General features: G+C 42.5%; 1 protein-coding gene across 1 annotated transcript in view; it reads left to right on the plus strand.

The window, feature by feature from the left end:
* The window catches only part of vwc2 (von Willebrand factor C domain containing 2), a 153,433-nt gene extending 132,620 nt beyond the window's left edge, over window positions 1-20,813 (plus strand). The window contains exon 4 of the mRNA XM_060825484.1: window positions 20,575-20,813. Coding sequence (XP_060681467.1) covers window positions 20,575-20,726 — 152 coding nt within the window. The 3' untranslated portion in view covers window positions 20,727-20,813. The remainder of the gene's footprint in view (window positions 1-20,574) is intronic.
* The last annotated feature ends 5,916 nt before the right edge of the window (window positions 20,814-26,729 follow it).

Here is a 26,729-nt window from a genome sequence, read left to right on the forward strand (position 1 = left end):
TTGTGGATTGGTTAAGATTCTATGGTTCTGATTCCTTTGGGATAATGACTGACTGACTGAATTTCAGCATTCAGCATGACAGAGTCCTTTTTTGTTATCCTGTTTCACTTTTGTCTATTGCTAGATAGCTGGCTTCTAACATTTGGAGTGGACTGTATACAGCAGCCTCATCAAGGTGCTGGAGCAGTACCACCAACGCTGCCTGTGCAAGATCCTGCAAATCAGCTGGGGAGGAGATTGCACCAACACTAGCATCCTCGACCAGACCAGTATCACCGACATGAAACACCCTTGATTGACTACGATGGGTTTTGCGTGTCATCCGCCTGACTGACAAGAGACTTTATGAGACTCCCAACTTTGAAATGGCAGGCGGATCCCAGGTGAACAGAGGAAGCACTTCAGTGATACCCTTAAGGCCTCACTGACAAACTGTGGCTTTCCCACAGCCACTTGGGAATCACTAACCTAAGACCACCCTAAGTGGAGGAGGAGTCTCTGGGAAGGCATCGAGCATCTTGAAACTTGGCGTTAGGGATAAAATGGAAGCCAGGCAAAAACATCAAATGTCTGTCTGTCTGTCTGTCCATCAGGTCCCTTTTAAATATTTCTCCTCTCACCTTCAATCTATGCCTTCTAGTTTTAGACTCTCCTACCCTGAGGAAAACGACCTTGGTTATTCACCCTATCAACGCCCCTCATGATTTTATGAACCTCTATAAGGTATCTCGAGAGCCATTTGGAATTCTGCAGTCTCTGACCTTGCTACATGGTTGCTCTCCTTAAACTTAACCTCCTGCTCTCTCCCTTTCCTCCTGTTTAAATTATTGTTGCTTTTGGAACTTTAAAAAAATCAAAAGCAACGTAAAACTTATGAATAACAAACAGTAATTATTTCTCCAAGAAGCGAGGAAATCATTTTCAGCACTGAAAGATCACCCCCCGCCTTCCCCCCAAAGAGAAGGAGCACCACCTCCAGCCGTGAGCCTCTCCATCCATCATTGTCATTGCTCACATAATCGTCCATCCTTCACTTCATCAAATGTGCAACTGTGTTCTTGACTCCTTTTGGGGAATCACATGGTTGGAGGGACAGAGGTGCTCATTGTTGCTAGTACCTTTCATGCTGCTGGTACCATATTTAAAACCCGGCTGAGTGCCACTTCAGACACTAAAAGCCAGGAACTGCCTCTCTCAATGTGGTGCTCAAGCTTGGTACTGATGGCATACCCACAGGAAAGGAAAGTTCACATCCTGCTTTGTGGACAGGGCCCTGTATATCTTGACAAGCCAAATGATGGAGAGGAAGCCAGTTGTTTATCCATCTGCAGGAGACCATGCCAGATAATGGTCTGGCTCAGTCTTGTACAGCAGTGCAGAGAAAGCTCAATGACCTCTGCTCTGCAGGGATAAGGGCCACTATTTTCGCTCTGTACTTCCTTGCACTCATGCTAACTCAGCCAATGTGATAAACTGCCTGCCTCTCCCTCCGTACTAAAAAGCAATGCAAGCCTCCGAGGCTGGCAGTCTGTAGCTGAGCATTCTGTGTGCACTAACAGAACAAGCCAAGAGCATCCTATGTAATTGCATGAGATATGTATGTGTCCTAATCCCTTTCTTCAGCTCCCTCCTGGCTATCCTGTATCCCTCCAACGCTCTGTCTGAACCTTGTTTCCTCAACCTTATGTATGTGTGTGTGCCTGTTTTGCAAAGCAACCTGGTAGAAAAATGCAAGTTATAAGTGTTCCTGAGCTATCCAAATCATACATCGTCCTAACTTGGAAATATATCACTGTTTCATCATTGCTGCTCAGTCAAAATCCTGGAGTGCTATCTCTGACAGCATTGTGGCTGTACCAACATACCAAGGACTGCAGCAGGTCAAAGAAGCAAGCTGACCACCAACAGCTACATGGCAAGTACAGAAGATGGTAAATATTGGCCTAGTTAGTGACACCAACATCACATGAATGAATTAAAAAAAACCATTGAACATGCTGTTTTTTTCCAGGTACAACCGAACACTAGATGTGGCAGATAACACAGCCAGCACTTTTCCTCCTGTGTTTAATATTAAAAATTATGTCAAAAGAAAAACTGGCCAAGTTGAGGAGCAATCTCCTTTTTTTAATGCTCCACAATATAAAGCAGAAATGAAGATGGAAGGAACAGAAATGGAACAAGATAATTTTCAATTGTGAACATAAGAATGATCTTTTTAGTGTGTAATCTTCAAATCCAGTTTAAATTTTAGGATAGCAGTGTACAAAACATGCACTATGCACACTCCATTTTGTTGCTTCAACAACCTGTTGTTCCCTGAAATGCTTCATTTGACGAAGCACTCTGAAGCTAAATTTTATTTTATTGCATGAGACTGGAAGGAATAGGGGCCTTGTTCTAGGCTAAATTGCCCGTAGGGTTAGGTGTAGGGGAATGGGTCTGGGTGGGTTGTGCTTCGGTGGGCCGGTGTGGACTTGGAGGGCCGAAGGGCCTGTTCCACACTGTAAGTAATCTAATCTAGAACAGTGACTGCATTACGAATGTACTTAACTGATTGTGAACCATTTTAGGACAAAATGAGAGTTTGTGAGAGGTGCTATATAAATTCAAAATTATTTCCCTCCAATTCCAAAAAAACTAGCCGGTTTCCCTTTGATCACTCCTTGATATTACAGCAGATGATCTGGGGAAACCTTGCAGAAATTCCAGTTGATTATACTCCAGTAATATATGCAAACAGCTAAATTGCACAAATCTGCACTGTGTTCCTATTAATTATTTATTCAGTAAACAAAAGAAAAAATAGAAAATCTTCCTAGCATTTCAAAACATGCAAGAAATAAACCGGACAAATTTGCAAATGACATATACTAGCCCAATTGGTCTTGTGTACCTCAAACTGGATCTCGAGTACACCCAGTGCATTCATATTCCAGTTCTATTGGCTTTCTTTTCCTAGATTTTGCCTCTGCACACCCCAGATGAAATTTTTCATGATGGACTATTAATATAGGCTCTAGCTTACCAGTCTGTTTCATACTCTCCTCTTCAACAATACAGTCCCTGTCATTTGTAAATACTGAAGAAAAGTACTCAGTCAAGACCTCTCCTATCTCTTCTGACTCAATGCATAGTCTCCCACTACTGTCCTTAATCGGACCTACCCTCATTCTCGTCATTCTCATGTTTCTCACATACACATAAAAGGCCTTGGTTATCCTTGATCCTACCCGCCAAAGATTTTTCATGCCCTCTCTTAGCTCTCCTAATCCCTTTCTTCAGCTCCCTCCTGGCTATCCTGTATCCCTCCAATGCTCTGTATGAACCTTGTTTCCTCCTTACAAGACATTCAACCTCCCTCGTCAACCAAGGTTTCCTCACACAGCCATCTCTTTCCTGCTTGACAGGTACATACATATCAAGGACACGTCGTATCTGTTCCTTGAAAATGTTCTACATTTCAACGACATCCTTCCCTGACAGCCTGTGCTCCCAATTTATGCTCCTCAGATACTGTCTTGCAGCATCGTATTTACCCTTCCCCCAATTGTAAAACCTACCCTGTTGCCCGCACCTATCTTTCTCCATAACCAAGATGAAAGTCACAGAATTGTGGTCACCATCACCAAAATGCTCACCCACTAACAAGCCCATCATTTGTCCCGGTTTGGTACCAAATCCAATATGGCCTCTCCTCTGGTTGGACAATCTACATCCTGAGTTAGGAAAGAATCCTGGAGACACTGCACAAACACCGCCCCATCCAATTTACTTGATCTAAAGAGCTTCCAATCAATATTTGGGACGTTGAAATCGCCCATGACTACTACCCTGTGGCTTCTGCACCTTTCCAAAGTCTGTTTCTCCACATCTCTGGTGCTATTGGGGGCCCTATAGTAAACGCCCAATAAGGTGACTGCTCCTTTCCTATTTCTGACTTCAGCCCATACTACCTCCAAAGGCAGATCCCCCTCGAACTGCCTTTCTGCAGCCATTATCCCATTTCTAATTAGCAACGCCACCCCCCTCCTTTGTTACCACCCTCCCTAATCTTACTGAAACATCTGTAACCAGGAACCTCCAACAACCATTTCTGTCCCTCTTCTATCCACGTTTCTGTGATGGCCACAACATCGTAGTCCCAAGTACTGATCCACGCCTTAAGTTCACCCACCTTATTTCTGATACTCCTTACGTTAAAGTATACACACTTGAGCCCATCTCTGTGTCCACAAATATTCCCTGTCAGTATTGCCTTCTCTACAGCCTCCCTACATTGTTGGACATCCTGAAAAACAGCTAACCTACTTGTTGGACTACAAGTCTGGATCCCATCCCCCTTACAAATTAGTTTAAACCCCCCTCGCCCCAAAGAGTGCTAGCAAATCTACCCCCCTGGATATTGGTGCCCTTCTGGTTCAGGTGCAACCTGTCCTGCTTGTACATGTCCCACCTTCCCCAGAATGCAGTCCAATTGTCCAAATACCTGAAGCCCTCCCTCCTATACCATCCTTGCAGCCACGTGTTCAACTGCACTCTCTCCCTATTCCTTGCCTCACTGTCACGTGGCACCGGCAACAACCCAGAGATGACGACTGTGTCCGTCCTAGCTTTTAGCTTCCAGCCGAACTCCCTGAGCTCCTGAATGACCTCCCCACCCCTCTTCCTACCTATGTTGTTGATGCCAATGTGCACCACGACTTCTGGCTGCACACCCTCCCCCTTAAGGATTCTGAAGACACGGTCCGAGACGTCTCAGACCCTGGCACCCGGGAAGCAACAAACCATCCGAGAGTCTCGCCCATTTCCACCGAACTGCCTGTCTGTCCCTCTAACTATAGAGTGTCCTATAACTAGTGCTCTCCACCTCTCCCCCTTTCCCTTCTGGGTCTCAGAGCCGGACTTCGTGCCAGAGACCCGGTCACTGCAGCTTACCTTTGCTGGGCCATCTCCCCCAACAGTATCCAAAGCGGTATACTTATTGTTGAAGGGAACGACCACAGGGGATCCCTGCACTGCCTGCTTCCTCCCCTTCCCACTTCTAACTGTTACCCAGCTACCTCTGTTCTCTGGAATAGCTATGTCCCTGTAGCTTCTATCTATCACCCTCTCAGCCTCTCGAATAATCCTCAGTTCATCCAACTCCAGCTCCTGGTCCCTAACGCAGTCTGTGAGGAGCTGGAGCTGGCTGCACTTCCTGCAGGTGAAGTCGACAGGAGCATCGTTGGTCACCCCTACCTCAAACATCCTGCAGGAGGAACATTCCACTGCCTGCGCTGCCATAACTCTACATTTAGTCTCCAAAACAAGAACACTAAGTAGCTTACCTGTTCAGCCGACTGAGTGCTTTTTTTTTAGATTAGGTTAAAGTTGCCAAGGGTATTAGCCGCCATGCCAAATTTCCACAGCTGCCTGAGGAAGAAGAGACATTGTTGGGCCTTTGTAACCAGTGCGTCCATATGAAGAGTCCAAGAAAGCTTGTTGTGGATGACCACTCCCAGGAGTTTGACACTTTCCACTTGTTCGACCTCTGTGCTGTTAATGTGTAGGGGGGCATGAGTAACATCTCGCCGGAAGTCAATAATGAGTTGCTTGGTTTCGCTGACATTGAGAGCTAGGTTGTTCTCAGTGCACCATTTTTCCAAGTCTTCCACCTCCCATTGGTAGTCTGTTTCGTTGCCGTCTGAGATTCGACCGACTATTGTGATGTCATCAGTAAACTTGTAAATGTCATTAGTTTGGTATTTGACGACGCTGTCATAGATATACAGGGAGTACAGTAGGGGGCTGAGTGTTAGTGATGATGAAATATTGTCCCCACTCTTGACAGATTGTGGCCTGTGGGTCAGAAAGATGAGGATCCAGTTGCAGAGAGTAGGGCTTAGTCCAAGATCACTAAGTTCAATAATCAGTCTCGAGGGGATCATAGAGTTGAAGGCTGAAATGTGGTCAATGAGTAGGATTCTTACGTAGCTTTTCTTGGTGTCAAGATGTTTTCGGGAGGAATGAAGGACAAGGCAATTGTAACTGACAGGGTGTTCTCACATGCAGTTGATCAATATTACGAGGTAGATATGAAGAGGCTGCCTCTTTGCAGAAGGTGGAGTTGAGCTGATCAGTACTGAGCCTCCACACATTTGCACATACTTCTTTAAATTGCAGCTTCATCTTCTAGCATTACTCCTGAGCCTTGGCCTGACATTTTAGCCTTATCATCCAGCATGCTGCATAGTCCTCCCATCGATGAACCCAGTAACCTATTTCATCCAGTTCACTATTATATCCTGATGAGGGGCTTTTGCCTAAAACGTCGATGCTCCTGCTCCATGAATGCTGCCTGACCTGCTGTACTTTTCCAGCACCACACTGTTGACACTATCATATCCGACAAACCTCATTCATTAAGTTTCTTCCTTTCACAATTGTAGTTCCCTTTACATCCCAGTCTCCAATTTCTAGAATTAAGTTTGTCAACTTCCCTACCACAACAATGACCCCTTATTACGCCTCTTGATTTTCATAGACCTGACACTTCCACACCCCCAACTCCCTCCCCACCCGGACTGACTGTAATCTACTCCCCAGACTGTAATGATGCAGACCCCCTGACCCTTACCACTCCAGGCAGCTGAACGATTGTGAGCAAGCACTTGGAATGACCATGCCCTTGACTTACTGTGTCCTGATCAAAAGTTGTTTCCTTTGTCCTGAGTGAGGACAATTCCCCTTAGACTTTGAAACATGGCCTTTTGGTTAAAACACTTGCAGTGTATTTGCTGTGTAAGCTGCTGGTACATAGTAATGGAGCACGGTGCCATACAGCAACATTTCTACCCTGGTGAGAAATCCCTGTTGACACCCAGGACAACTCACCTGGCTTTCTGTCTGCACTACCGAAGATCTGGTAACCTTTCAGCTCTGACTGCAGGGGCAAAGCACAAAAAGGCGAGTCAGAGACTAAATACGTACAAAGTGAGTGAGTGCTAATAGAGCAAGGGAGGAGCCCTGAACTGCAGCTGATCAAAACTGTTTGTTGGGTGTCTGTCCCTGCAAGTAGTGTCCTGGCAGCAACATTCCAATTTAAGATGTTGGTGCCCTCCAAAGTAGAGTGTTGAAGTGTAGAACTGTATTGGAAGTGAGCCACAGATGTGCCGTGAGGGTGCAATGCAGCTTGTTTATGTCCGATGGCAACCTCCACGATCTAGAGGGGTGGGCATTCATTGCCCTGAGATGTTGCGGGCTGTTGTCTAGGGAGAACTGGATTCACCAGGTACCAACACTGACATTTAAATTGGGAACTGTTGCTGCCTAGTTTCTACCTAGCAGGTGGAAGAATTTGAAAATTCATATGATTTAAGTTAGGGAATGTTGCTGAACAAAGAGACCTTGGAGTACAGATTCATAGCTCCTTGAAAGTGGAGTCGTAGGTAGATAAGATAGTGAAGAAAGCGTTTGGTATGCTTTCCTTTATTAGTTAGAGTATTGAGTACAGGAGTTGGGAGGTCATGTTGCGGCTGTACAGGACATTGGTTAGGCCACTGTTGGAATATTGCATCCAATGCTGATCTCCTTCCTATCAGAAAGGAGAATGTGAAACGTGAAAGGGTTCAGAAAAGAGTTACAAGGATGTTGCCAGGGTTGGAGGATTTGAGCTATAGGGAGAGGTTGAATAAGCTGGGGCTGTTTTCTCTGGAGCGTCAGAGGCTGAGGGGTGACCTTATAGAGGTTTACAAAATTATGAGGGGCATGGATAGAATAAATAGACAAAATCTTTTCCCTGGGATGGGGGAGTACAGAACTAGAGGGCATAGGTTTAGTGTGAGAGGGGAAAGATATAAAACAGACCTAAGAGGCTACCTTTTCACTCAGAGGATGGTATGTGTATGGAGTGAGCTGCCAGAGGAAATGGTGGAGGCTGGTACAATTGCAACATTTAAAAGGCATCTGGATGGGTATATGAATAGGAAGGGTTCGGAGGGAAATGGGCCGGGCGCTGGCAGGTGGGACTAGATTGGGTTGGGATATCTGGTCGGCATGGATGAGTTGTACCGAAGGGCCTGTTTCCGTATTGTACATCTCTATGACTCCAAACAGGCCTCTCTCCAATCACTAGCAAGAATTAAACTTCTTTTCGTCAGCATCAAGAATCTCATTTCTGCCGATCTTGCTATATTTTCCGAACTGACTTGTTAATGCCCACATTGTTGAAGAACCGGTAAGGTTCTGCAAATAGCTTCTTACCTTTGAATCCACCCCTTTTCGAATAAAGATTAGAAAGACCATTAGGCCCAGTAAAGCCATTCCTTTCTCAGGGATCCTACCCATCAACTTGCTTTTGTTGTGGTTTTTTTTGTCTTTCCAGAATTACATATAATTATGCAATTAGGCCACTTATCTATTTCAATATATGCCCCTTTTAACTTATTTCACAACTTCCTTGCGCCTTAATGTTTGAGTTCTATTCTTATTTCTAACTTACTAACTTTTAAGGATATTTCTTTAGGTTTAGTCAATTGCCTTGGGTTATGAATATGATAGATTTCTAATTTGGATTTTGTAACCTGATAACACAGTTACTTCTCAGTTGCTCTTCAATTCTGTTCCCTGTGGTGTGGAAGTGTTTTGTTACTGTAGTACTTTAGTAATATGTTATGTGGCCTCAGGGTGTTAGACATGCTAATGAATTTTCTTTTGCTACTTTGTCCCAGTAAGTTAAACATCATTCCAATTAGTTCTACAAGTTTAAATAAGCATTTATGCAGTCATATGTGAAAGAAATAACAAGATTGAGTATTGGGAGTCTCAGTTGTGTTTGGCTGAAACCTTTTAAAGTAAATAAAGCAAAAGGCTGGACAACTGCATTGATTGAGCACACTGGAGCATTGTCCCAGAGATGTGCTACTCTTTCCCCAGTTGATTCTTATTGATTTACACCTGAGTATCATCCTAATCTTATTAGGATTTGTTCAAACTTGAATTGGGTGTGTTGGAATCATTAGAATTTTAGAGGACAGAAGGAGGTTGTTTCATCCATTGTGTCTGTACCAGCTCTTGAAAGAGCTACCGAGCTAGTCCCATTTTCCAGCCCTATGTCTGTAGCTCTCTGACCTCATCACTTTCAAGTATAGATTCAGCTCTCTCTCGACATCATCCATGGAATCTGCCTCCCTCACTTACTCAAGCAAAGCATTCCAAATCCTAACAACTCTCTGCGTAAAAAGGTTTTTCCTCATCCGACTGCTAGCTCTCTTGCTGACAATCTTAACGTTGTGACCCCTAGTTACTGACATACCAACTAGTGGAAACTGAATATAGTCGGTTCTGCTACAATGCAATAGTTCTATTCTCATGCGATCTCACGTTATAAGAAAATTGTGTAATAACTGGGCTGTTTAAAGCAATGGGGCCGGAATCGCATTATAGTCAATACAGGTAAAGAAAATTCATGTTCTAGAAATAACGATCTAAATTCTTCAATCACATTAAAGCCAATTTGTGTTGAAGAAATACATGTTATAGCAGAACTGACTGTATCCTTCTTTACCCTGTCAAAATGTTTCATAATTTTGACCACCTCAGCAAGATTACCTCTTAATCTTCCCAAACCCAATCTCTTTTATCTTTCCTTGAATCTAAAATCTGTCATCTCTGGTATCACTCTAGTAAATCTCCTTTGAAATCTCTTCAGGGCTTTAACATCCTTCCTTAAATAAGGTGACCAGACTCTTTAATAAACCATAAAAAAATGAAAACAGTTAAGAGCCAAGGAACTTCTTAACTTAAATAAATTAATTTATTCTTTGAGCTTTAAAATTGAACTTTCATTTCTTTAATCATCATTGATAAACATTAACAATTCTTAAACATACTTTACTTAATGGGGTGGCTTTACCAAATTTTGCAGGATTGGTACTCATGTATAAAAATGCATTTTTATTTGTCTGAGAGATGTGTGTCACTGACTGGGCTTGCATTTATTATCTATTCCAACTTGCCCTGGAGAATGTGATAGTGAGCTGCCTTCTTGAATTGCTGCAGTCCTGGAGCCACAAAATACCCTGGGAGGAGCATTGAAATATAGAGAGTCTATAGAAGCTGTCAATGAGCTGCAACCGTCAGATAGCCACTCTGACTTTCAAGCCAGGAATTGACTTTGTTTAGTTTTGCTGTAATGGTTGGAAGATTCCTGAGTTGCATAGCGATGAGGTGAGATTGGCTCTGAATGAAATGCAAATACATGGAAATGAGCAATAATTAATGAAGTTCAGAACATTGAAAGCTTAAGTGGAAAGTTGGAACAGTTTTCTCACCATTTTTCCATATTTTCCCATATTTCCTGACATTTCTTACATCACCCAAGAGCAATGAAAATTCAAATGGAATCTAGATCATTATTTTTAAAACAGTTATCATAACATTCCTGTTCTTGTGCTTAATACCTCACTTTATAAAGGATAGAAAACAAAATATTTAAGTTACATCTTCAGGATGCCTTTAAAATCAGGGATGCATTGGCCAGGGAGATTAGGAGAGAATATTTTGACTTGTGTGACTTGCCTAGGGGCTGTATATGCAAAATAATAACCAATGAACCCATCAGGGAAATGAGTAGACACTTCACTACTTTGAGAATTGTTTAAAATTTGGATGCTTCACTATAGGAAAGGTTTGAGACAAATAGCTTAGATAGTTTCAGAGGAAACCATTCAGGTATGTGAGAGAAAATGGAATGTAAAAATTTGCTTCAAGACTGGGATAAGGCAATTGAGATGAAAAGACATTTATTTTTCATTTATTCATTCATGGGATATGAACATCACTGTTTAAAAGTGACATTTACTGACCATCCCTATTTGTCCTTGAGAAAGTAATGGTGAGCTGCTTTCTTGAGTTGCTGCTGTCAATATTACTTACACCCGCAGTGCTGTTAGGAAGGGAGTTCCTGGATTTTGACCCACTGACAGTGGAGGAATAGTGATACAGTTTCACGTCAGTATGATTTGTGGCTTGGAAAGAAAATTGGTGGTGTTCTGCTTCCCCAATCCTTCGAGGTTGTACAGGTTGCAGGTTTAGTATGTGTAGTCAGTCATTGATGTCAGCAGGACATTGATATTTCGTGGCTGAGGGAAGCCATTCCCATATCAGATAGTGGAAGCTTAAACATGACGACAACTACCAGCCGAGACGCTAAATGTCTTCAAGGCAGAGATTGATAAATTCTTGATGTCACAAGGAATTAAAGGGTGACTCTGAAACATTCCACAAGTCGCCCGCCTGTCTACCCAATATAGAGGAGCTATGAAGAGATTGAGGGCAGGTAAGAGGCCAGCACGGGGTGTCCAGGTGGATGGGGTATGTTGGAGGCAGGAGAAAGGGTCATCAGAGGGTGGGCGAGAATAGGTTGAAGAAGTAGGGGCGGAGGCAAAGGCGGCGGAGGAATTGTTCAGTGTCTCGCCGCGTGTTGAACTCATTAATCCGAGAGTGTAGGGGAATGAAGGTGAGGTCTCTGCTGAGGACTGACCTTTCATCCTCAGAGAGGGGTAGTTCTGGAGGGATGGTGAAAACACGGCAGGGCTGGGAGCTAGGACCTGGTGTGGGGCTGGAGCTGGGAGTGGGGGCGGGGTTGGGTGTGGGGGCGAAGATGGAGATCGATGTGGGGGCGGGACTATGAAGAGATTGAGGGCAGGTAAGAGGCCAGCATGGGGTGTCCAGGTGGATGGGGTATGTTGGAGGTAGGAGAAGGGGTCGTCAGAGGGTGGGCGAGAATCAGGCCAGCATGGGGTGTCCAGGTGTATATTGGGGAGACAGGCCGCCTACTTGCGGAACGTTTCAGAGAACACCTCTGCGTCACCCGGACCGACCAACCCAACCACCCCGTGGCTCAATACTTCAACTCCTCCTCCCATTCCACCAAGGACATGCAGGTCCTTGGACTCCTCCATCGCCAGACCATAGCAACATGACGGCTGGAGGAAGAGCGCCTCATCTTCCGCCTAGGAACCCTCCAACCACAAGGGATGAACTCAGATTTCTCCAGTTTCTTCAATTCCCCTCCCCCACCTTGTCTCAGTCAAATCCCTCGAACTCAGCATCGCCTTCCTAACCTGCAATCTTCTTCCTGACCGCTCCGCCCCCACTCCCACTCCGGCCTATCACCCTCACTTTAACCTCCTTCCACCTATCGCATATCCAATGCCCCTCCCCCTACCTTTTATCTTAGCCTGCTGGACACACTTTCCTCATTCCTGAAGAAGGGCTCATGCCCGACACATCGATTCTCCTGCTCCTGGGATACTGCCTGATTTGCTGCGCTTTTCCAGCAACACATTTTCAGCTCAGTTCAGCTTCATGTCAATATTAAGTTTATCTCTGTGTCCTGCTCCAGAGATACTGGCAGGCCTGATCATTTTTAAGAAGGATTTTCTGTTTTTATTTTAGATTTACAGCACCCAAAGTATTTTGTTTTTGTTGTTGATGGGGTATTTGGTAATGGTAATGTCATTAAATGTCAAGGTGGGGATGATTAGATTCTTGCTTATTTGGAGATGGGTCTGGTATGTGACAAATATTGCTCGCCAGATTTCAGTCCAAGTCTGAATGCAATCCAGGTCTTGCTCTTGTAGGCAAGGGCCGTTCTAGTATCTGACAAGTCAGGAATGGTACTACCTATTCTGCAATCATTAGTGAACATTTCCCCCTCTTTTGACCTTATGATGAAGGGAATACTACTGATGAAGCAGTTGCAGAAGTTTGGATCTTTCCCTCCCAGTTGTATGCAAGCTACATGGACTGTAGCACTTTAAGAAGGCAGTACCTTTTTAAAGAAGCTGAAAAAATGGGAAAGAATTGCTGCTCCAGTCAGTAATACCAAAAACCTGTGAAAGAATTTTAACAAAAAAGTCCTGAGGACACTGAGGAATCCTTGCCGTGATTTCTTATTGTTGAGATGGTTGGCCTCAAACAACCACAATCATCTTCCTTTGGGTATGATTCTAACAATCTTCACCTTTATCTTTACATGCTAACACTGACATTTTCAATCATTCACCAACATGTTTGTTAGTCTGTCTTTTGAATGTGAACTCATTTCTTTTTGCTTTCAGTTTTTATGTTACTGTTGGAAATTATTACCTTAGGGGAACAAGATTGTCAGAGGACATAGAACACACTTGTTTCATCTTGTGAAACAAATTGAAGTTTCTTGTTCATAACTGAAGAATACTCATTTCCTTAACTAATAACAACTGTGATTTTATGTTCAGATTTGCAGCATCAAGCTGTTTTAATAAAATCAAGAAAGAGAGTGTTGAAACATTGTTTTATTTTTATAGACTGGCAAATTGGTTCTATTCATGTTACCCTTTGTAATTATTTACAATCAGAAGGCTTCAGCCATGAAAACATTATATTAACTATTATAAGAATAATACATTACAATTGGAAAGTATAGTTACATGTAGTTCTAAAATAATACATTTGATTGCTTTTGTGAAAATGTTTAGTACCAGATTACTGGTGTACAACTTGACAGGTGCCTGTTCTTCATACAATCATTTATATTAAAAATATAGATATGCCTACTATTCCACAATATGAGAAACTTATTGTTTAATATTACATGCTATTCTTCATTTGCATTCTTTTCCTTTATAAGGTGGGTCATATAATTTTACTTTGGGAGTTGACTTTCTGGTATTATCGTCTTTTAGATTAAAACATCCTCACCTCCACCTTTACTGCCCTGAGTCCAATAAAATTTTGACTATCTCTATTCCTGGTTGATCCCTCAGCTTGGCTTTTATGATCACTCCTTTGAGGCTAAGAGTAAGAGACCTGACAGTGCCTGGCACATAATTGGCTCATCCTTCCATCACTGATTTTAATGGATCATTGAGCCTTGCTCTCCTCTGCCAAACATACCATTATCAATTGGTTATCTTGGAATGCAGTGATGTCTCCCATGTCCAGAATGGTGATTTGACAGCTGTGGTTATTTTTCTTTCAAAATGTTTTGAAGTTGCTGAACATGCCTCTCAAGATGGAGGTTCCCTCTCTCTCCAATACCTGCAATGACAAGCTGCAGCACCACCATGTAAAACATTCCTATTGGCTTCTTAGTGTCAAGAACCAATCTATCATCCTCAAATTGGAACCCCAAAGCCACATGAGGTCCTATTTTGTCTGCCATTGAAATAGGGTGTTTGTTATCACTAGCTATGCTCTAGGCATCGTCTCCGGAATTGGTATTTAACTTCCCTAGGCACCGGAAAAGACAACAGCAGAAACAGCCCTGTCGACCCTATAAAGTCCTCCTCAATAATATCTGGGAGCTAGTGCCAAAATTTGGAGAGCTGTCTCACTGACTAGTCTAACAACAACCTGCTATTGTCATACTCACAGAATCAGACCTTTACAATTGATGTTCCAGACATCACCATCACCTTTTCTGGATATGTCCTGTCCCACCGAAAGGACGACTCAGCAAAGGTGGTAGCACAATGGTATGCAGTCAGGAGGGACTTGCTCTGGGAGTCCTCAACATTGAGCCCATGAAGTTTAATGGCTTCAGGTTAAATATGATCAAGGAAAACTCCTGCTGATTCCCACATACCATTCTCCCTCAGCTGATGAATCAGTACTCCTCCATGTCGAATTACACTTAGAGGAAGAACTGAGGATGGCAAGGGCACAAAATGAAATCCCTCACCCAGAGTACAATGTCCACCAACAAGGTTGGCTCAGCAGCAGTACTACTGATCAAGCTGGTTGAGTACTAAAGGTCATAACTGCTAGACTGGGTCTGTGGCAGGCTGTGAGGGAACCAGCCAAAGGGAAAAACCTGACCTCATTCTCACCAATCTGCCAGCTACAGATGCATCTCTCCATGCCAGTATCGGTGATAGTGACCACTGCACATACCTCGTGGAGATGAAGTTGTGCCTTCACATTGAGAATAACATCCATTGTGTTGTATGGCACTATCACTGTGCTAAATGGGACAGACCAATCCGACCCAGCAACTCAAGACTGGGCATCCATGAGGCACTATGGGCCATCAACAACAGCAGAATTGTATTCCAATGTAGTCTGTAACCCGCATATCCCCTGCTAGACCATTAGCATTAAACCAGGGTTGATCCCCTGGCTTGATGGAGAATGCAGGAGGGCATACCAAGAGCAGCACCAGGCTTACTTGAAGATGAAGTGTTAATCTGGTGAAGCCACCAAATAGGATAAGCAGCAAATGATAGACCAAGCTAAGTGATCTCAAAGCCAATAGATCAGATATAAGCTCTGCTGTCCTGCCACATTCAGTTGCAAGTGGTGGTGGACAATTAAGCAACTCATTGGAGGAGAAAGCTCATCCAATATTGCGATCCTCAATGATGGAAAGCCCAGCACATCAGTGTAAAAGATAAGGCAGACGTATTCGCAGCAATCTTCAGCCAGAAATGCTGAGTGGGTGATCCATCTCTGCCTTCTCCAGTGGTCTCCAACAGTACAGATACCAGTCTTCAGCCAATTCAATTCATTCCGTGTGATATCAAGAAATGGATTGGAGGCACTGAATACTGCAAAGGCTACAGGCCCTGACAGTATTCCAGCAATAAGACTTGTGCTCTAGAACTTGCCACTCCCAATCCAAGCTTTTCCAGTACAGTTATAACACCAGTATCTACCTGACCATGTGGAAAAGTGCCCAAGTATGTCCAGTACAAAAAGAGCAGGACAAATCTAACCCCCAGCCAATTACTACCCCATCAGTTGACTCTTGATCATCCATAAAGTGATGGAAGGTGTCATCAACAGTGCCATCAAGCAGCACCTGCTCAGCAATGGTCGAAGAGTGTGCTGCTGGAAAAGCAGAGCTGGCCCGGAAGGACTTATTCTCGAAACGTCAACTCTCCTGCTCTTCGGATGCTGCCTGACTGGTTGTGCTTTTCCAGCACCACATTCTTCAACTTTGTTCTCCTGCATCTGCAGTCCTCACTTTCTCCTGTTCAACAATAACCTGCTCAGTGATACCCAGTTTGGGTTCTGCCAGAGCCACTGAGCTCCCGACCTCATTACAACCTTGGTCCAAACAAGGACAAAACAGCTGAATTCCAGAGGTGAAGCAAGAGTGACAGCCTTTGGAATCAAGGCTGCATTAGACTAAGTGTGGCATCAAGGAACCTGAGTAAAACTGGAATCAATGGGTATCGGGGGCAAACTCCCCAGTGGTTGGAGTCCTACCTGGCATATAGGAAGATGGTTGAGGTTGTTGGAGGTCATTCATTTCTGCTCCAGAACATCTTTGTGGGACTTCCTCAGGGAATTGTCCTCAGCCCAACCATCTTCAGTTGCTTCAGTAATAAGCTTCCCTCCATCGTAAGGTCAGAAGTGCTCAATGTTCAGCACCATTCACAACTCCCCAGATACTGAAGCAGTCCGTGTTCAAATGTAACAAGATTTGGACAACATCCAGGCTTGGGCTGACAAGTAGCAAGTAACATTCGCACCACACAAATACCAGGCTATGACTATCACCAATAAGACACAATCTGTCCACCGCCCATTGACATTCAATGGTGTTACCGTCGATGAGTCATTACTATCAATATCCTGGGGGTTATCATTGAGCAGAAACTCAACTGGACTCACCATCTAAACGCAATGGCTACAAAAGGCTAGGAATACTGCAACGAGTAACTCCCCCACCGACTCCCAAAGCCTGTCCACAATCAGCAAGGCAGAAATCAGGTGATGCAATACTCCCCACTTGTCTGGATGACTGTGGCCCCAATAATGCTCAAGAAACTTGACACCATCCAAGACAAAGTAGCCCGCTTGATTGGCACCACATCCACAAGCATCCAATCCCTCCATTACTGATGTTTAGTAGCAGCAGTGTGTACTATATGCAGAAATTGACCAAAGATCTTTAGATAGCAGCTTCCAAACCCACAAGCACTTCTATCTAGAAGGACAAGGGCAGCAGATATTTGGGAGCACCACCACCTTCAAGTTCCCTTCCAAGTCACTCACCACCTTAAGTGGAAATATATCGCCATTCTTTCACTGTCGCTGGGTTAAAATCCTGGAATCCCCTCTCTTTGTGGTCAAACCGCAGCATTTCAAGAAGGCAGCTCACCAGCACCTTCTCAAAGGCAACTAGGGATGGGCAATAAATGCTGGCCAACAAGTGACACCCACATCCCGCAAAATGAATAAATAAAATATTCCCTGTAATCCATCATGTAAACACATTGTGCAATGTTGAAAACTTCTTTGCAAAGTCTTTCAAAGCATCATAGAGTTGAATTACTGCCCAACCCCCCCATATGTCAAAGTGATAGCAGATTATGCTTAAGGATTAGAAAATTGGCAACTGTTTATTTGAGGAATTCTTCCTATGTCAACACAGATAGGTATTAATCAGTAATATGCAAAAACCTTAAATATGAAACATTTTGTTGTTTTAGGTTACCATAAGCTTTCATGTCACATTGTTCAACTTGCCAATCAGAGTAGTCTTCCTTGAAAACATAGGTGGATTAGCAATGTTGATACAGAATTATTTTTATTCTTTTTCACTAGTTATCCAGAATGCAAAGAAATGAAAATAATTTTAAGAATGAAAAACAGTACAACTCGCAGAACAATTATGCAACTTGTACAGTGATATCTTTGGCACACAATGTTGCAAGTAACTCTCAATGGCTCCAGATCCAAGCAATCAAATTTCTTCTGAAACTTCACAGGGGCCTACTTTAACACCAACCTCTGAGACAACATCCCATTCCTGCATTTTGACAATTTTATTTACTGTGCTATCTATTCCAGTGACTCAATTACTGCCAAGTACTGCTGAATTGAAGGCAATGCTGTGGACTTGGACCATGGGAACTGAATGAATCTTGCAGCTGTCAAAAAGTTTGCAATTTGGATTTGAACTGTGAACAGAGACAAAAATAAAATTGTAGATGCTGGAATCCAAAGTAAACAGACAGGAGGCTGGAAGAACATAGCAAGCCAGGCAGCAGCAGGAGGTGGAGAAGTTGACGTTTCAGGTTGAGACTCTTCATAAAGATCCTGATTAAGGGTTTCAGCCCAAACCATCTATGTCTCTCCCTTTTGATGCTGCCTGGATTGCTGCATTCTTCCAGACTCCCATTTGTTTACTTTGAACTCTGAACAGTTTTCGCAACTCACTTCCCCTCTCAGATCATGTAAATTTCTACTATAAATTACAAAAATTAATTGAAGGAAATAGCACTTCTGAATTCTTCATGTGACCAATGAACTTTAAGTTGTTCTTTTAAAACGATGCTTCCATTCTAATATCCAATGGCTTAAAAAGATTCATCAGGTTTGGCAGACATCACAAAGCATATTCAAGTGTATTGTTGTGGGATTCACATTCTACAACACTTCATCTGTAGCCTGAGGGAGGGCAATACTGATTTCAGATCACATTAACAACAGCTACTGTGAACTGCTTCCCACTAACCGTCAATGCTAATGTACATGATAGGAGCAAGGATCATTGTTGATGTAGAATATGCATCAAACAGAAGTTGAGGATTATATGAATTTTTAATTTCATTGTACAAAACAGCCAGGAGTAATACAGCAAAGCACTTTCACTGGCTTATTTCCCAGACTTGTCCATTTTTGAATACAATGTTAATTTTTTAAAAACCTACATAAAGAAACTACAAAATATTTTGTCATGACTGTAAACATGAAGGACTTCATATTGGTTTATGCATTCTGTCAGGTTTTGTGCTTTTTTAAAAAAAAAACACAATGCTTTTGAAAAGAATTTTTTTTTAGTTCAATACAATGTAAGTGCTGTTATTTGTTGTAAATTGGCAGGAATCATAAAATCCATAACGGTGTGGAAGCAACCCATTGAGTCCACAATACCCCTCCAAAGAGTATCCCACCCAGACCTACACACATAAACCTGCATTCCTGTAACTAATCCACCAAACACATGCACGCGCACACACACTTGCCCAAGGCTTGAATTGAACCCAGGTCCCTGGTGCTGTGAGGCAGCAGTGCTAACCATTGTCCCACTGTGCCACCCTACTCAATTATCAGTAATCAAGTTTTGAGGCAATTAGTTTCAGATTTATGAAAAAAGCACTGATTTATAACTTTCTCAGTTTTTGTTTTGAACATCTGACAATAGTTCATTTCTATGTACTGCATTAACTTTAAAGCATCGACTTTATGGCTTCCTGTAAGGTGGAGGTGGAGTAGGGCTTCTGAGCCTAGCGGCCCTCTGCTTTCTTTTCATTTCTTTTCTCTTTTATTTTATTTTACTTATCTTTTGGTGAAGAGCTTGGTTGAGGCAACAGTATTGGCAGTGGCAAGTAGGCCCAGCAGCACAGACTCGTGGCTGTGGTATTAAAGGTGAGTTTGGGTTTACGGCGACTTCTGCGTCATCGTCGCAGTCCTGGCACCAACTCATGGCTGGGTTGCTGCAGAGGTGAGTTTAGATTCCCAGCAGCATCTGTGTCCAGTACAGATTGATGGAGGCAGTGGCAGAGGCGAGTTTGGGCCCAGTACAAGACCCGGCAGCATCAGCAGTGGCTGAAGGTGGGCTCAAAGCAGACTCATAGTGGCAGCAAAATAGAGTTTGGGCCAGTGCGATACCTGGCACCATTGATAGTAGCTGCATTGGCAAGGTCCAGTGATGACTCATAGAGGCAAGTGCATCAGTGCTGAAGAGTTGCTGTAGTGTTGAAGAGTGGCAACTTTCATTCCAGAAGTAGCAGTGTGGTGAAGTGACTCATGCCTGGTCTCCATGCCTATGTCCAATGGTGGAGCACTTAACAAAAAGGACCGTAAAGTTTGAAACTTCCTTTATTCCTTAATTTTTCTGCCTTTAGATTTTATGCTTTGGTTTATTTTTTGGTGTTTTTAGATGGTGCTGCAGAATGGTGACACTATACAATACTTTTCACTGTATATTGTAACAAGATACACACGACAACAATAAATCAGATCAAATTAACAGAAACATTGCTGGTTTCTCAGGTCCAAGCATTAATATTAGTGTTTGAAAAATTTAACTTGAATACATTATGCTCCACACTGCAGCAAATTGGTACAATATCAAGCAGGAAAAATGAAAGTAGCTTTTATTAAACTAAATAGTTAAGAATGTATATTCTTAACCACAGTGTCAGATGGTTTATTATAATACTTCAGATTTGGAAAGATTGGATGATCTTTGCAGCCATCTTACCATGTCCTTCATTTTGAACAAGTTACAACTTGCACAGCAAGAAAAATAGTAAAATAATTACAGTTAATAAATTATGCTAATCTATGGATTGTCAGTATCTTTATTTTTAATAGAATCTATTTTTGTTAAAACATATTACCAGAAATATGCAGATATTTTTTACACTATTAAAAATCATTGTACTTTATATATAATTTTGATATTTGAGAACCAATTTGTACATTGGACAGGATTGTAAAATAAATTGCTTTCAATATTTGCCATGTGTTAGACATCCCAGCATGTACACATAATAACAAATAGTAACAATGCTCTTTTTCTCTTAGGACCCAATTGTTTTGCGGGAGTCACTATTATCCCAGCTGGACGAGAGGTGAAGATCGATGAATGCACAACTTGCCATTGCTCCTATGAAGATGGCACTTGGAGAGTTGACCACCAGGCAACTTGCATTAAGAATGATTGCAAGGAAATCTAGACAAAAGATTATGTGAAAAAAAAAATTTTTTGCTATATTGAACATAAAATGGGACTGAAAGAAAGCTGTTTTTGTACATTCTGTATTGCATACCATACTTATATTGAATTAGTCATGTTATTTGTACTAAATCTGAGCAATAAAAAGTGACTAGTATATTTCAAGCATCACAATCTGGCATTTTTAAAATTTTCAGTGAATGGTGGATATTTGAAATATTGTGTTCCAGTCTTCCAGCAGCTGTCACCACTTGCAATAATACCTGTGTTCCTCAGTCAAGATTCCACATGATGCTTTGAATAAAGATGAAGTGGAAAGGTCAGCAAGCCATCTAAGAAAAATCAGGGGAAAGTAATGAAAAACTATGTACTGCCATTATAGCTGTAAATATTGTACATTACAACAAATAACCTGGAAACATGAAATTCAAAAGAAACGTGTATAGTGATATTTTGTTGATATTATCAACAGCTGATTTGTGTTGAAAAATGTGGTGCTGGAAAAACACAGCAGGCCAGGCAACATCCGAGGAGCAGGAGAATCGATGTTTCGGGCATGAGTCCTTCTTCAGGAATGAGGCTGGTGTGCCAAGTGGGCTGAGATGAAAGGTAGGGGGAGGGAATTTGGGGGAGGGGCACTGGGAATATGATAGGTGGAAGGAGGTGAGGGTGAGGGTGATAGGCCGGAGAGGGGGTGGGGGCAGAGAGGTTGGGAAGAAGACTGCAGGTCAAGAGGGCGGTGCTGAATCCAAGGGTTGGGACTGAGATAAGGTGGGGGCAGGGGAAACGAGGAAGCTGGAGAAATCTACATTCATCCCTTGTGGTTGGAGGGTTCCTAGACGGAAGATGAGGCGCTCTTCCTCCAGGCGTCGTGTGGCCAGGGTCTGGCGATGGAGGAGGCCAAGGACCTGTATGTCATTGGCGGAGTGGGAGGGGGGAACTAAAGTGTTCAGCCACGGGGCGGTTGGGTTGGTTGGTGCGGGTGTCCCAGAGGTGTTCTCTGAAACATTCCGCAAATAGGCGGCCTGTCTCCCTAATGTAGAGGAGACCACATTTTGTGCAACGGATACAGTAAATGATGTTTGTGGAGGTGCAGGTGAATTTGCAACAGATATAGAAGGATCCATTGGGGCCTTGGAGGGAGGTGAGGGGGGAGGTGTGGGCGCAAGTTTTGCACTTTTTGTGGTTGCAGGGGAAGGTGCCAGAAGTGGAGGTTGGGTTGGTGGGGGGTGTGGACCTGACGAGAGAGACGCGAAGGGAGTGGTCTCTCGGAACACTGATAGGGGTGGGGATGGGAATATATCCCTAGTGGTGGGGTCTGTTTGGAGGCGGCGGAAATGACGGAGGATGATACGATACATATGGAGGTTGGTGGGGTGAGGACCAGTGGGGTTCTGTCCTGGTGGCTATTGGTGGGGCGGGGTTCAAGGGCGGAGGTATGGGAAGTGGACGAGATGTGGTGGAGAGTGTCATCGACCACGTTGGAGGGGAAATTGCGGTTTTTGAAAAAGGAGGCCATTTGGGCTGTTCGGTCGTGGAATTGTTCCTCCTGGAAGCAGATGCGGTGGAGGCGGAGGAATTGGGAATATGGGATGGCATTTTTACAGGGGGATTGGTGGGATGAGGTGTAGTCTAGATAGCTGTGGGAGTCGGTCGGTTTGTAGTAAATGTCTGTGTTGAGTCGATCGCCCGAAATAGAAATGGAGAGGTCTAGGAAGGGGAGGGAGGAGTCTGAGACGGTCCAGGTAAATTTGAGGTCGGGGTGGAAGGTGTTAGTAAAGTGGATGAACTGTTCAACCTCCTCGTGGGAGCACAAGGTAGCGCCAATACAATCATCGATGTAGCGGAGGAAAAGGTGGGGGGTGGTGTAGGTATAGCTGCGGATGATGGACTGTTCTGCATATCTGATGAAGAGGCAGGCATAGCTGGGGCCCATGAGGGTGCCCATGGATGATTTGTGTGTTCCAGGATGTTATGATTTTTGTAGTTGTTTAATACATGAGTAATGCTGCTGGAAATCCAAGCAGCTTTGCTCTCATGAAGATCATAACATTTTGGACATGATGATGTTCTTGATTTTAATTTCCAATCAAAAAAGGCAAAGTGAGAAAATGAAATCTGCTTTTAAGCAGTACCTCATGTTTCCAGTATTTCACTTTATGGATGTTGGTCTGGATTTCACCAGAAGAAGCAAGGAGGCTATTACATGGATAGTTAAATGAAAAGTCTGGAAGTTGCTGTCTGCTTGTCCTACTCCTCCTGAAACTTCAATAAACTTGTACCTCACTGAGATACTCAGGATTATATGGATTAGAATCCCATACTAATAACATGCTCAATAAATGTGGAAGAAACTCGGCTTAACCATTCATACACAAGTGAATGTTGAACAGCATAATTTTTAAATACTGCTAAACATTTCGTTTGGCACATAAATTGATGTAGAATCACATTCCTCCAAGGCTTAATTATTTTTGGAGACTCTTAAAATGTTTTATTTGCTAGTTCACTTTTTTCCCCACTCATTCTTAATCCCATTTATAGCCTTACTTTTATTTTGCTTTCTGACATGATTTAGCATTGAATTAAATGTTCCTTCTGCTTACTTAGTCCCTCTGCTGCTTATTAAGTATCTTTGAGATTTGTTGAGAAGACACACCATTTCTTGGCCTGAAAGCTGACAGAAAGTTCAGTGTTGTTCTTGATTTCTAAAACCCACAAGTCACTGTGCAAATGTCCATTGAAGATGTAAATGTAATAAGTGACCAGAAGTGTTCATTTTCTGCTCACCACAAAATCAGGGTGATTCTCGTCCACTCCTCAAGTACAACTCAATGGATAAGAAAAATCCTGGCAACCTCACGCAACCAGTATTACCTTAATTTGTGTAGGACATCCATGGCTATTCTGTCAATATTATTGTGGACGTGCAGGAGAACTAGAGTGGAAATTCACTCTTTACAGCATGACATTATTCTTTGTTTGGCAAGTTCATGATGGGAGCATGAGTGCCCACAAACCACATATATCTATTGCTAATGTGCTGACCTTTCCTCAACGTGTCCTAATTATAAAAGGTATGTTAGCAGTTGTAATACTACACTTCAATGAGTTACTGCTGTGGAGAGTGAGAGATTAAGAATCAATGTATTATCTGAAACACATTTTTCTAAAGGAGAGCCATAAGTGAATGAAGGATCAATAGCCTCAGATGCATTAACTGCAGGGTGAGTTTCTGCTTACTATGGTATAACCCTGGGTGTTTTATCTGTAAAGTGCAATTACTGAAAACAAATGTTGGAAATCTCATTAGATTCAGATAGTGCAAAGCAAAAAAGTCATACCTCTACAACATCCAACAGACTAATGGTCCAGGAAGTAGACAAGAAATGCATAGCCAGTACAAAAACCTCCATGGGGCAAATATCGGAACTGAAAACCAAGAGTTGGAAATTAAATGGCTCAATGCAATATATGCACAAGAGCACCACCCAACATACTGGATGGAGACTGTCAACATCCAGGGAATATACCGTATGCTTTTAAAAGCCACTTAACAATATTTTCCTAGCATTTATGCGCAATCTTAAACATTTCAACAGGTCAATATGAGTGCATTTGGAGTGTGGGTGAAGCCTTCTGACTTTTTTTCATCCTGGTTTGCCTCTCATTCCTTTTTGCTGGCATTTCAAAAAGATTGCCATATGTGTTTTTCTATTCCAGCTCGTGCAAAACATCTCCATTGATAACTCCAATCTCCTTATGGTCGCAAACAGAATTTCATTCTTTTCTGAGGGACTCTGAAGAGGTTTCAACTCCAGATCGTGCAGTACATAGTTCCCCACTGATGTATAGAACAGCCCTGGCACTCCTGGAAGAAACTCCCAGCTATAGGCAAATACCTCCATGCCTTGTGGATACTACAGGAAAGCCAAGAGCAAAATCAGTAAACATTGACAAAAGATCTTGAGTGGAGTGATGCATCATTTCTTGCAATTCCAACCAAATCAATGCCAAAGGTTGTATACTGATTTCATTTGAACCCAACCAGAAAGTTCAAGATATAGGGTGTTAATATTTGGTCAGCCCAGGTCTCAATAAATTTTTCTCAGACCTGTGACCTGGAGATAATGTATTAGTTTCACTGCAGCTCTGGAACATAATGCAAAATCATAGGAATAGGAGTAGGGCATGCAGCCTATTGAGACTGCTGAACCATTTAATACAATCATAGCTGATCAAACATTTTGATGCCTTTTACCTACAGTATCCCTACAGTACAGATACCTGTACTAACCTCTACTTCAAACACGTTCACTGACTGAGATTTCACAAATCTCTGAGGTAGAGAATTCCAAAGATTCACCACCTTCTGAGTAAAAAACATTTTCTTCATCTCTCCTAAATGGCATGGCATCCCCTTTATTTTTAAAAATCACACAACACCAGGTTATAGTCCAACAGGTTTAACTGGAAGCACACTAGCTTCCAATTAAACCTGTTGGACTATAATCTGGTGTTGTGTGATTTTTAACTTTGTACACCCCAGTCCAACACCAGCATCTCCCAAATCATGACCTTTATTTTTAAATTGTATCCCTGATTATAGGATCCCCAACCGGGATCATCTTAATGCAATAAACAAGATAGATGTATATATGTATTATGTATGCTTCTATTAGGACACTTCCAATTCTTCAAAACTCTACAGAGAATACCGGTCTAAAATCCCCAATCTCCCACTATAGGATAGTTGGTCCATCTTGTCAATATGTCTGTGAACCTTTGTTGCACTTACTCTACGACAATGATTTCTTTCCTGCAATAAGGAGACCAAAACCACACATAGCTTACAAGCCTCAGAACCTGAAAATGAGTCTTATTTTGACTGAAAACATTAACTCTGCTTCTCTCTCCACTGATGCTGCCAGATCTGCTGAGTTCCTCCAGCATTTTCTGTGTTTCACATTTTCAGTATCCTTACTTAATCCAAACAAGTAAATTACTTATTATATCATATGCTTTAATTTTGCTAACCAGCCTCCTGTGAGGGACCTTGCTAAATGCCTTCTGAAGATCCAAATATCCTATGGCCACTAACTCACTATTGTCAATTTTGTAACATCCTCAAAAACTCAAACAAATTTGTCAAATTTGATTTTCTATTAAGAAATCCATGCTGATTATATCCAACCAGAAAATATTATGCAATTGTCCAGTTATCATGTCCTTTATGATAGATTCTATTATTATGTAAAGCGAATGGACCTGACGTTCCCTGTACTTTTCCCTTGATTCTTTGTTAAACAGTGGGATGACACTTACAAGCTTCCAAATTGCAGGAACTATTCCAGAATCCATGGAATTTTAGAAGATGATTAACAACACATTGACATGGCTAAAGAGATAGTCATTCAACATTCTGTGGTGTAGAACATCAAGTCCCAGGACTTTTCACCATTCAACCCCCATTAGGCCCTCTAGTACAAGCTTTTAACTAATTCTTTGTTTTGACTCCTCATTCACTCTTGCCATTTGGATGTTTAATTCTGGGAGATGTTTTTGTATTTGTATTTTTCTCAATGAAAACAGACCACATTTAGCTTTTCTGCTTCTTCTCTCGTACCCATTACAAACTGTTCTGATTCAGCTTTGAATGGACTCACATTCCAACAAGAGTCAAGGCTAACTGAGAGTGGATTAGTGCAACTGAAACATAAAGATTAATCAGTCAGGGCAAGAGTTTAAAGGAAATCTGAGCAAAGAGTAAGTTTCACTGCAAGGAACTTGCGACTCTTGCTTCTAGAACTATCCATAAATAATTCAGAATATTTTCTCTCTGTCTCCCTCTCAACTCAAACAGGATAAGTTAACCCCATAAGCATTATACCAGCTGAGGTTAACCTGAACGATTCACCTTCTCAACCTGATGTGGTGACCCTCATGTTAAACCACCACCAGTTGCTCTCTCACATGACAGAGCAGCCCTATAGTAAGATTATAG

This window comes from Hemiscyllium ocellatum, chromosome 5, assembly GCF_020745735.1.
Source record: "Hemiscyllium ocellatum isolate sHemOce1 chromosome 5, sHemOce1.pat.X.cur, whole genome shotgun sequence".
In the NCBI taxonomy this organism is placed as follows: Eukaryota; Metazoa; Chordata; class Chondrichthyes; order Orectolobiformes; family Hemiscylliidae; genus Hemiscyllium; species Hemiscyllium ocellatum.